Source organism: Neoarius graeffei, chromosome 12 (assembly GCF_027579695.1).
Source record: "Neoarius graeffei isolate fNeoGra1 chromosome 12, fNeoGra1.pri, whole genome shotgun sequence".
NCBI lineage: Eukaryota > Metazoa > Chordata > Actinopteri > Siluriformes > Ariidae > Neoarius > Neoarius graeffei.
In genome coordinates, this window is record NC_083580.1 from 30,057,529 (window position 1) to 30,069,927 (window position 12,399).

At 40.2% G+C, this 12,399-nt stretch overlaps 1 protein-coding gene across 5 annotated transcripts in view; it reads left to right on the forward strand.

The window, feature by feature from the left end:
• Positions 1-10,310, forward strand: part of cacfd1 (calcium channel flower domain containing 1) — a 56,523-nt gene extending 46,213 nt beyond the window's left edge. For all 5 annotated transcript variants that reach the window (XM_060935770.1, XM_060935773.1, XM_060935769.1 and 2 more), the window contains 4 exons: positions 4,086-4,158; positions 4,310-4,435; positions 9,393-9,500; positions 9,792-10,310. In XM_060935770.1, the coding sequence (XP_060791753.1) occupies positions 4,086-4,158; positions 4,310-4,435; positions 9,393-9,500; positions 9,792-9,873 (389 nt within the window). In that variant the 3' untranslated portion in view covers positions 9,874-10,310. The remainder of the gene's footprint in view (positions 1-4,085; positions 4,159-4,309; positions 4,436-9,392; positions 9,501-9,791) is intronic.
• Positions 10,311-12,399: the final 2,089 nt, after the last annotated feature.

Consider the following 12,399-nt stretch of genomic DNA (forward strand, 5'->3'; position numbering starts at 1 on the left):
ATTAAGTCACTTTGCTTATTTTTTGGATTGCTTTGTTCTGGCACTTATTTCTGTGACTTGTTTGGCCTTGATTTTTTTAATTGGCCTAATTTTGGCCTAACAATGCTTTTATGTGTAAGCCTTCAATAAATATGATCAAAATAATTTGCAGTTTACTCTTGTGTTATTTGTAGAAAATGTGTTGGCATTGGCACCTAGTCTATTTTGTTGCATTTCTAAATGTGGACTACTTGCATGGATATGTCCGTGTCACATTTTCAAAGGGTAAATATCTGCTATGTAATTGTATGTCTCATTGTGAGGCTATTGTGGTGCCAATACAATTCCTTTTTGATGTGTTGTTGGCATCATTTTAAAAACAGTATATCCATGTGTTGAGTTACCTAAGGGGCGGCACGGTGGTGTAGTGGTTAGCGCTGTCGCCTCACAGCAAGAAGGTCCTGGGTTTGAGCCCCGGGGCCGGCGAGGGCCTTTCTGTGTGGAGTTTGCATGTTCTCCCCGTGTCCGCGTGGGTTTCCTCCGGGTGCTCCGGTTTCCCCCATAGTCCAAAGACATGCAGGTTAGGTTAACTGGTGACTCTAAATTGACCGTAGGTGTGAATGTGAGTGTGAATGGTTGTCTGTGTCTATGTGTCAGCCCTGTGATGACCTGGCGACTTGTCCAGGGTGTACCCCGCCTTTCGCCCGTAGTCAGCTGGGATAGGCTCCAGCTTGCCTGCGACCCTGTAGAAGGATAAAGCGGCTAGAGATAATGAGATGAGATGAGAATGAGTTACCTAAGGTGTAATTCGGCCCCTGAGGTCCCACTTAAAAAAATCTGGCCCCCTAATCAATTTCACCCTGGCATCCCTGGTGTAAACACTAGATAAGAACTACACAAAGACTAAACACTCAAACAGACGATATAAACAGTATAAACACTCTAGATATGAACTAGACGTAGACTAAACAGTCATATACATACATATACACACACACACATAAAAACAGAAGCTTTTATTTATCACACGTGTACACAGACACAGTGAAATTCCTCCTCTGCATTTAACCCATCTAAAGCAGTGAACACATGCATCCATACATCTGAGCAATGCCCACATACCCAGAGCAGCGGGCAGTTATGCTACAGCACCTGGGGAGCAGTTGAGGGTTGGTGCCTTGCTCAAGGAAGCAATGATGCAGAGGGAGGGGAAAGTGCTGCTCATTTCCCCTCACGTTTTTCCTATCAGTCCTGGGAATCGAACCAGTGACCCTTTGGGCCCAAGGCTGCTTCTCTAACCTTCAGGTCATGGCTGCCCCCATGGTGGCATGGTGGACTCTTCAGCAGTTATATTTAAATTATGTACATTTGCATCTCCTGCTAAAGCAGAAATGATTGTCAGTAGCAAAGCAGATTTTGAAGGGAGAAAAAAAACTGAATGCAAAGTGACTTTTGCATTTGCTAAATGTGGCGGGGATGCTGATGTATGAAAGTAGCAACAGCGGCAAATGGGGTATCCAGGTTTATACCGGTGAGAGCTATAATAAATGAAAACTAATAGCCAATTGAATTATGCATAGTATGTACTAACTGGTCTCATGTATTCATTTTTAGTATTGGTATTTTTGACTGAAACTATACTTCTAAAAGTTTCCTCTACTCAAGCAAAACATTTAAGACAAATTTGGCAGATGACTCTGGTCACAAAGGCCTGATAACCAGAGCCTGGGATTGAATGTTAGAGAATTAAATTTAGTTGTGCAATTATTAAATAAACTTAAATTTAGTTATAACAGTAAAAGCAAAAATGAATGCTTACATTTCACTGGCAGCTTATCTTTTCCAACATACAGTACCAGTCAAGTTTGGACAGTCATTCATAGTATTAAGTATATCCAAACTTTTGACTGGTACTATAGATGTTTGTACATTTAAGCAATGTACTGTGCATTTCAAAATTAGGCATATTCAACACAGTTGTGGCATGAACACATATTAAAAGAAAGGTAGTAAATCAGTCAAAGAAAATCAGCAGTCAGATGTTTCCAGGTGATTCTGAAATAGTAAAGACCTGGTCCCACAATACTGATAACTATAATGATTAACTGTAAATAAGTCCCCTGCAGTTTGTAGTGGTTGGTCACACTAGACCGATGACACAACCCATAGCCCAGGCCTGGGTTTATTTGTATCGGTTAGATTGCTTCTGGAGTAATATTTCCAGGTCTGGACCTGATTCAATAAAACATCTGACCAATCAGGTAATTATGTGACGTTATCTGAGCACATGCTATTTTTTTCCTGGGCATCTTTGTACATCCTTGTTGCATGATGAAGTCATGGAATATGGATTCATGGAAAATATACAGTAAAATACAAAGCATGGATCTTTTTATTCACAGATGATATTTCACAAATCACAATAGTAAATTAATGAACATATATAAATGCAAGTAAGATTTTAATTGATCTTCAGCAGTCCAAACATTTAATTATTTAAGACTTTTTAAATTTTTTTTTCTGTGATGCCTCATCCGTATGAAATCTGGAACCAATCTGTAAAATACTGAAACATCCATGGCAAATCGGTAAATTAGCATCTGTGATGCATCTGTATTAAAACCCATAACCATTCTGTATTTTGTATCCTTTTTTGCTATATTTCTATCGTCCATGACCCGTGCATATTTTGTCAACCACTGGAGTATGTGCATGAGTTGTTTTGAAGTCCAGGCTATACAGTATGACCCAGAACAATGTGCTACTACTTGGGGGGAATCTTTCATGACTATTTCTAATTTGCATGCATTTATTTACCTGAGTGGCAGGACCAACTGATATTCTCATTGGGATTATAGTTGTGCTGTGACTACTCCAGACTGGAATTAAATTCAGGCATAGGTATAGCCATAGTTGTAGTTATTGGTAGTTATCTGTGCTGTAGGACTAGGTGCTGATAGCCAACTAGGCACGTAGCATTGAATCGGCTATAAGCCAGTGTATGATGAGATTGAGGGGAATAACTGTTCTATTATATCCACATTCACTGGATTTTGAGAAACGACACTTTAAAAAATTTTTTTTTTTGCAAATTTGATAACTTTTTATACAAAAGTCCAAGAAAATAATTTCTGCATAGAATGGAAACAAATGACAGTAGCAATTTGTGAAAAATGCTATAATTCTTGAAAAATTAAAAAGATGTTCTTGCCATCAAATGCTTTCATTCCATATTGTTGCTTTTTTGGGCTTTGTTTTCAAGTAGGGTTTTTTTTGTCCTCAGTTGGTTCAGTAACATGCTCTGCCATCTTGTTTTTCTCTACTCAGTATATGAGCTGATAGCCTAGTAGTAGAGTAGCCAATCAGAGCATGGGATTGCTCATCCAGTGAATGTGGATAGAATAACTCATGTAAAGCCAATACTGCTATAAAGTAATTTAAAAGTAGAGAAGGGCATACTTTACACTGTTCACTGTGTGCAGCCATGTTGATTTGATGCCACTCCATAAATTGAAATAGTTGTGTTCAGGTGACGTTGCAACTTATAATTCCCTGCCTACGATGGTAAAAACCAGCAAAAGCACCCTTTTAACTTGAAATTCCAACTCTTCAACTTGAGGTAGTCTTCTAAAGTACCAGTTCCCTCCCTCTACATATCCTGCAAAATTCCTTATTCAGTTTCAGTTTCATCAAATAGAAGTCTTCCCATGCCTGGAAGAATCCAGTGCAGGACATTATAACAGGGTCTTAAATGGATTATAACCAGCATAAGAGTAGCTTATTCACAAAACTTGCATTTGACTCTCCCATTATACACAGAACCCACACAAAATTTGGGAGGACTGAGGACATTTTACCAGCATTTTTATTCAGCAGAGACAGACGGGGTGTTTATGTGCGCATTTGACATTGGCCTGTGTGAATCACCTTAATGCTGATTGATTGCTTATTGTGGTTCAGTAAAAAATATATGCCCAGAGTGAGTAGTGTGTGTTTACTGACCTGGAATGTGGGGCTAAAGTACAGGGAGTAGCCTACTGGTAGAATCAGTTTTGATTTATTGTGGTTTTAATGCTCATTCAGTTACATTTTCTCTATCTCTCTAGCCTGTGCTGTGATGGGTGTTTGGAACTGTGTGACTGTGCACCCCTTAAATATTGCTGCAGGAGTCTGGATGGTGTGAGTACTCTCTCTCATATGTGCATGCGTACACACACCTTTTTATTCTGTTTGTCTTTGGCATTTAGCAGATTAAGGCATGTTCTGCAAGTTTAATTCTTTCAGGGGAATGCTTTCAGTGTATATTTATGGACACACTGTGTATTTGCAGGTTGATGGCATGTGTGTTGTTCATCTGTGAAGTCCCATTCTGCTGTCAATTTGTGGAGTTTGCAAATGCTGTAGCAGACCGAGCAGACAGGATGCGACCCTGGCAGAAAGCAGTGCTTTACTGTGGGTCAGTGTGGGTTAACATGTTGGTGTGTGTTTGAGAGATGAACAGAGAAACTGAAAGAGTTTATGGTAATGTTATACAGGCCTTGCTTAATCGGGTTGCTCATTGCATTTATGGTCGATTCTATCCCACAGAAACCTAAACTTTTGACTTAAGTTGCCATGGTTTATAAATGTTGTTCTACAACTGTGAGTGAAAAAATGAAATTGCTGGTTTCACACTGGACAAAACATTTTGTCCAAAATTCGTCTCCCAAAGTACAACCCTGATTCCAAAAAAGTTGGGACAAAGTACAAATTGTAAATAATAACGGAATGCAATGATGTGGAAGTTTCAAAATTCCATATTTTATTCAGGATAGAACATAGATGACATATCAAATGTTTAAACTGAGAAAATGTATCATTTAAAGCAGGGATGCCATGGTTATGGCCCGCGGGCCGGAAGTGGCCCAATTGGACATCACATCCGGCCCGTGGTTGATATGGGAGAGCCATTTTTTAATTAAAAAATGTAATAAAATAAACTTTCATCTAATGGTTTTTCCTTTAAAAAATTCAATCTGACGTTTTATTTTTATTCAATTTTCGTGGAATTATTTCAGTTTGTCTTTTGCTGCTGCCCGCCTCAGCTGCTGCAGCGCGTGCGCTGACCAGGATGTTAGCCTGCAGTGTTGCGTGCCGTTGAAGGATAAGTACACATCTGTTGCAATCGAATCATTCTCCAAATACTTGCCGCCAGAGTACCCAGTTATGACGGCATTTGCAGGCAAAATATTGTGTATGTTTGGGACAACATATTTATGTGAGCAGGCCTTTTCTGTGATGAATATTAATAAATCGAAACTGCGTAATCGCCTGACACACGAACATCTCAATGACGTTATGAAAATAGCCACGGCCCAGAACCTGTCCCCCAATGTCGACAAGCTAGTGAAAGTTAAAAGGTGTCTAGCTTCGACAAGTAAAATGTAGCTGAAGTAGGTTTGTCTTCCCATTCATTATATTCCTGTGTGATATGGTTGGGAGGGAATAAAATGGGTTGGATTTTACTGATGTATGCTGTAGAGTAGGCTAATGCCATAGGCATGGGTTTGTGAAAATGTGGGTTGGAGTTGTATGACTGGCAAAGGAAACGTGCCATCTGTTGTTGAGCCAATGTAATGTGAGGTCATATCTGGCTTCTTTCAAGAACCTTACGTTTTTCTACTGAATATTAAGTCACTTTGCTTATTTTTTGGATTGCTTTGTTCTGGCACTTATTTCTGTGACTTGTTTAAGAGTGTTTGGCCTTGACTTTTTTAATTGGCCTAATTTTGGCCTAACAATGCTTTTATGTGTAAGCCTTCAATAAATATGATCAAAATTGTTTACAGTTTACTCTTGTGCTATTTGTAGAAAATGTGTTGGCATTGGCACCTAGTCTATTTTGTTGCATTTCTAAATGTGGACTACTTGCATGGATATGTCCGTGTCACATTTTCAAAGGGTAAATATCTGCTATGTAATTGTATGTCTCATTGTGAGGCTATTGTGGTGCCAATACAGTTCCTTTTCGATGTGTTGTTGGCATCATTTTAAAAACAGTATATCCATGTGTTGAGTTACCTAAGGTGTAATTCGGCCCCCGAGGTCCCACTTAAAAAAATCTGGCCCCCTAACCAATTTCACCCTGGCATCCCTGATTTAAAGAGAAAAATTAGGTGATTTTAAATTTCATGACAACAACACATCTCAAAAAAGTTGGGACAAGGCCATGTTTACCACTGTGAGACATCCCCTTTTCTCTTTACAACAGTCTGTAAATGTCTGGGGACTGAGGAGACAAGTTGCTCAAGTTTAGGGATAGGAACATTAACCCATTCTTGTCTAATGTAGGATTCTAGTTGCTCAACTGTCTTAGGTCTTTTTTGTCGTATCTTCCGTTTTATGATGCGCCAAATGTTTTCTATGGGTGAAAGATCTGGACTGCAGGCTGGCCAGTTCAGTACCCAGACCCTTCTTCTACGCAGCCATGACGCTGTAATTGATGCAGTATGTGGTTTGGCATTGTCATGTTGGAAAATGCAAGGTCTTCCCTGAAAGAGACATCGTCTGGATGGGAGCATATGTTGCTCAAGAACCTGGATATACCTTTCAGCACTGATGGTGTCTTTCCAGATGTGTAAGCTGCCCATGCCACACGCACTAATGCAACCCCATACCATCAGAGATGCAGGATTCTGAACTGAGCACTGATAACAACTTGGGTCATCCTTCTCCTCTTTAGTCCGAATGACACGGCGTCCCTGATTTCCATAAAGAACTTCAAATTTTGATTCGTCTGACCACAGAACAGTTTTCCACTTTGCCACAGTCCATTTTAAATGAGCCTTGGCCCAGAGAAGACGTCTGCGCTTCTGGATCATGTTTAGATACGGCTTCTTCTTTGAACTATAGAGTTTTAGCTGGCAACGGTGGATGGCACAGTGAATTGTGTTCACAGATAATGTTCTCTGGAAATATTCCTGAGCCCATTTTGTGATTTCCAATACAGAAGCATGCCTGTATGTGATGCAGTGCCGTCTAAGGGCCCGAAGATCATGGGCACCCAGTATGGTTTTCTGGCCTTGACCCTTACGCACAGAGATTCTTCCAGATTCTCTGAATCTTTTTATGATGATATGCACTGTAGATGATGATATGTTCAAACTCTTTGCAATTTTACACTGTCGAACTCCTTTCTGATATTGCTCCACTATTTGTCGGCGCAGAATTAGGGGGATTGGTGATCCTCTTCCCATCTTTACTTCTGAGAGCCTCTGCCACTCCAAGATGCTCTTTTTATACCCAGTCATGTTAATGACCTATTGCCAATTGACCTAATGAGTTGCAATTTGGTCCTCCAGCTGTCCTTTTTTGTACCTTTAACTTTTCCAGCCTCTTATTGCCCCTGTCCCAACTTTTTTGAGATGTGTTGCTGTCATGTAATTTCAAATGAGCCAATATTTGGCATGACATTTCAAAATGTCTCACTTTCGACATTTGATATGTTGTCTATGTTCTATTGTGAATGCAATATCAGTTTTTGAGATTTGTAAATTATTGCATTCCGTTTTTATTTACAATTTCTACTTTGTCCCAACTTTTTTGGAATCAGGGTTGTATAAAGTGTCTCCATTTGGGTGGGAAGAAAACATGCAGCCATACAGTGGTGCTTGGAAGTTTGTGAACCCTTTAGAATTTTCTATTTTTCTACATAATCTGATGTTTTAGGTCATATTTTTCACAAGTCCTAAAAGTAGATGGAGAACCCAGTTAAACAAATGAGACAAAAATATTATACTTGGTCATTTATTGAGGAAAATGATCCAATGTTGCATATCTGTGAGTGGCAAAAGTATGTGAACCTTTGCTTTTCAGTATCTGGTGTGACTCCCTTGTGCAGCAATAACTGCAACTAAACGTTTCCGGTAACTGATGATCAGTCCTGCACATTGTCTTGGAGGAATTTTAGCCCATTCCACCATACAGAACAGCTTCAACTCTGGGACGTTGGTGGGTTTCCTCACATGAACTGCTTGCTTCAGGTCCTTCCACAACATTTCGATTGGATTAAGGTCAGGACTTTGACTTGGCCATTCCAAAACATTAACTTTATTCTTTAACCATTCTTTGGTAGAACAACTTGTGTGCTTAGGGTTGTTGTCTTGCTGCATGGCACACCTCTTGAGATTCAGTCCATGGACAGATGTCCTGACATTTTCCTTTAGAATTTGCTGGTATAATTCAGAATTCATTGTTCCATCAATGATGGCAAGCCATCCTGGCCCAGATGCAACAAAACAGGCCCAAACCATGATACTGCCACCACCATGTTTCACAGATGGGATAAGGTTCTTATGCTGGATTGCAGTGTTTTCCTTTCTCTAAACATAACATTTCTCATTTAAACCAAAAATGTCTATTTTGGTCTCATCTATCCACAAAACATTTTTCCAAGAGCCTTCCACGTGATCTTTAGCAAACTGCAGATGAGCAGCAGTGCTCTTTTTGGAGAGCAGTGGCTTTCTCCTTGCAACCCTGCCATGCACACCATTGTTGTTCAGTGTTCTCCTGATGGTGAACTCATGAGCATTAACATTAGCTGATGTGAGAGAGGCCTTCAGTTGCTTAGAAGTTACCCTGGGGTCCTTTGTGACCTCGCCAACCATTACATGCCTTGCTCTTGGAGTGATCTTTGTTGGTCGACCACTCCTGGGGAAGGTAGCAATGGTCTTGAATTTCCTCCATTTGTACACAGTCTGTCTGACTGTGGATTGGTGGAGTCCAAACTCTTGAGAGATGGTTTTGTAACCTTTTCCTGCTTGAAGAGCATAACGCTTTTTCTGAGGTCCTCAGAAATCTCCTTTGTTCATGTCATTGATCCACTTCCACAAACGTGTTGTGAAGATCAGACTTTAAAGAAAACAGGGTGCCCACTCTCACCTGATTGTTATCCCATTGATTGAAAACACCTGACTCTAATTTCACCTTCAAATTAACTGCTAATCCTAGAGGTTCACATACTTTTACCACTCAGATATGTAATATTGGATCATTTTCCTCAATAAATAAATGTCCAAGTATAATATTTTTCTCATTTGTTTAACTGGGTTCTCTTTATATACTTTTAGGCCTTGTGTGAAAATCTGATGTTTTTAGGTCATTTATGCAGAAATATAGAAAATTCTAAAGGGTTCACAAAATTTCAAGCACCACTGTACATGTCCTTTGCCAATAAGATTGAAGACACCAGTCTTAGTCTCGCATATATATGGATTGTGGAAAACCAGTCTTGCAGAGTCAAAAGTTGTCCCAATTATGTAATTGACAGTATATTAGAAAGTGACCATGTTATATGGCATTGATTTTGAGAAAGATTCTGGAACTCTACACTGAAGACAATGAGGTGAATGATTATAACTCTGGTTCTCTATCAGGATGGCACTGTTCCCAGTGTTTCTCAGCCTTTCCATCACCACACTGTTTGGGAATGCCATTGCCTTTGCTACAGGAGTGCTTTATGGACTTGCTTCCCTTGGAAAGAAGTGAGAATTTCCTTAATATACCAAAATGTATACACTTACAATTCAATAATCCTGCATTATATTCTGCTGTAAATGTGTAGGAGTGTGTAAACATTCACATTTTCTTTTTTTTCGCCTCATGACAACTTAAAATATTTGATGCTTTTTCACAATTCACACTTGCTCATCAGAAGATATTATTTTTGACGGACACTGGACTTATCCTTTTCTAATACACTGACCTACTCACATACTGACCCCTAATATGTATGTCTGTCTTCTGTGTCCCTGTCTCCTTTTTCTTTTGTTAAGGGGGGAAGCGGTTAGCTACGCCCGGCTGCAGCACCAGAAACAAGCTGACGATGAAAAACTTGCAGGCACAACAGATGGCTAGGCTCTGTGACTCCTCTCCCTTCAGTTACCTCTCCTATCCCTCTCTATCTATCTGAAAGATTTTTCTACAACTAATGTGATTTTTATTTATGCTAGATTTATTACTTTTCCATCAGGCTTGAGATCCATGCTCTGTTCATGTTGTATATTCCTTTTTTTGGTGTTTGAATTTTTCTGCTGCAAGGGTGCTCAGGTCATGATTGGCCGTTGTACAGTGACTTTTTTGTTTCCTTTTTATTTCAAATGCTTGATTCAGACATTTAACTTCATACACAGACATCTGAACATAAATTCAGAATGCATGTTACTGACTTATCCTCAATTCCCTTTTATGTTTGTATTTACATCGCTTACAGCAGCTGTTGGGAGTTGTGGTATGGGGTGTTTCTCCCCCCCACCTGATTTCTCCACTTTGTAGATTAAAACTGACTAAAATGGCTATTTCTCCAGGATGTTATTTATGAATAATCTGGAATGGGAATTCTTGAATTTTTATCCTCCAGTGAAAGCTCCTGGTAAAATAAGGATGCCATCATGATCCATGTGTACACACAAGCATTTGTCACCAACCAGACAGAATGCAGTGGTTGTTTCTTATGAATAGGGAAAGTTGCCCATTGTGGTGTTTTAAATGGAACTAATGAAACTGATTTTAATATAGGTCAAAATATCAAGTCATTTAGTCATAAAAAGATGGTGCGAGGCATTTGAGAAATATGGGTGCAGAGCATAAAACTATTCAGCAAGATGACATGTTCCAAACCTTGGTTTTGGAATACCACCTTTTGTATTTTAGTGTGTATTCGTACCCCCCTCCTCAGTTGAAGTGGGTGTATAAAGCGGGCAAAAACACTAAAATATGCAGGACAGTGGGTAGAATCCCAGGACAAGGGTGGTTGGGATCCTGTGAGCTGGATAATGATGTGGCTAATGATTTAGATAGCTAGCAGAGGGTTGTTAACCATGTTATACAAAATGTAGAACTAGGCAGAATAACACAATTGTCAAGAAAAAAAATCACAATTGCACTATACTTCCACTTAGCACAAACAGCTAATCCAAATTTCATGAATTCTGCTATATTGAAACACAGCAGTGTTGCACTGTATCTGTTGAACATCCCAAAGTGAAAATGCAACCCCACTTTTGGTGTAGTGGTTAGCACTGTTGCCTCACAGCAAGAAGGTTCTGGGTTTGAGCTCAGTGGTTGACATTAACCTTTCTGTATGGAGTTTGCATGTTCTCATGTCTGTGGGTTTTCTCTGGGTGCTCCAGTTTCCCCCACAGTCCAAAGACATGCAGTTATGTTAACATGAGGTTCTTTCTTAAATGTAGCATAAGAACAGGGGGAAAGCATGGTACACTGGTGCCTTGCAAAAATAATAGATCTGCAGGTGCTCTTTGACAAAAAAGGGTCATGTGCTGTCAAAATAGAAGAGAGCAAAGGTACTTGTGGTTAATTTTAAAAAGCTTTTATTTTAGTGAACTTAAAATGCTAGCCCAATTTCCAGTTTGGGATATTTTCCAAAATGCAGTAAAGAGTCTGAAATGTCAATTCACGTGAAGATTTACACTACCGTTCAAAAGTTTGGGGTCACTTTGAAATTTCCTTATTTTTGAAAGAAAAGCACTGTTCTTTTCAATGAAGATCACTTTAAACTAATCAGAAATACACTCTATACATTTACCACTCTATTGGCCCTTTTCCACTACCCTTTTTCAGCTCACTTCAGCCCGACACGGCTCGCGTTTCGACTACCAAAAAACAGCACGACTCAGCTCGCTTCAGCCCTGCTTAGCCCCTAAAACTCGCACCGTTTTGGAGTGGGGCTGAAGCGAGCCAAACCGTGCCGAGTGAGGCTGGGGGCGTGAGCAGACACTCCCCTGTGCACTGATTGGTGAGGAGGAGTGTCCTCACATGCCCACACACGCCCCGCGAGCACGCTGGGATCTGTAAACACCACAAACCCGGAAGAAGGAGAATTACGAGAATTATGAAGCCTTATGCGCCTCGCCTCATCTATACGCTCTTGCCAGTATCTGCTGGCGTTGTCGGTGACAACAAGCCACAGAACCAAGACCAGCAACACTAATGACTCCATGTCCTCCATGTTTATTGTTTACTATTCGGGTCGTGAGACTACCGCTTAAAAGCTCACTGATGTCACTGTTTGCGCTGCTTAACGACATCACGTGACGTCCACCCACTTTCGCTAACTCCACCCAATGTGTCCACCCACTTCCAGCCAGCGCGGTTGTAGTCGAAATGCAACTCCAACAGCCCCGCTCAGCCCGACTCAGCACGGCACGGCTCAGCCCGACTCAGCTGCATTTGTAGTGGAAAAGCGGCATAAAATGTGGTAAATGACTATTCTAGCTGCAAATGTCTGGTTTTTGGTGCAATATCTACATAGGTGTATAGAGGCCCATTTCCAGCAACTATCACTCCAGTGTTCTAATGTTACAATGTGTTTGCTCATTGCCTCAGAAGGCTAATGGATGATTAGAAAACCCTTGTACAATCATG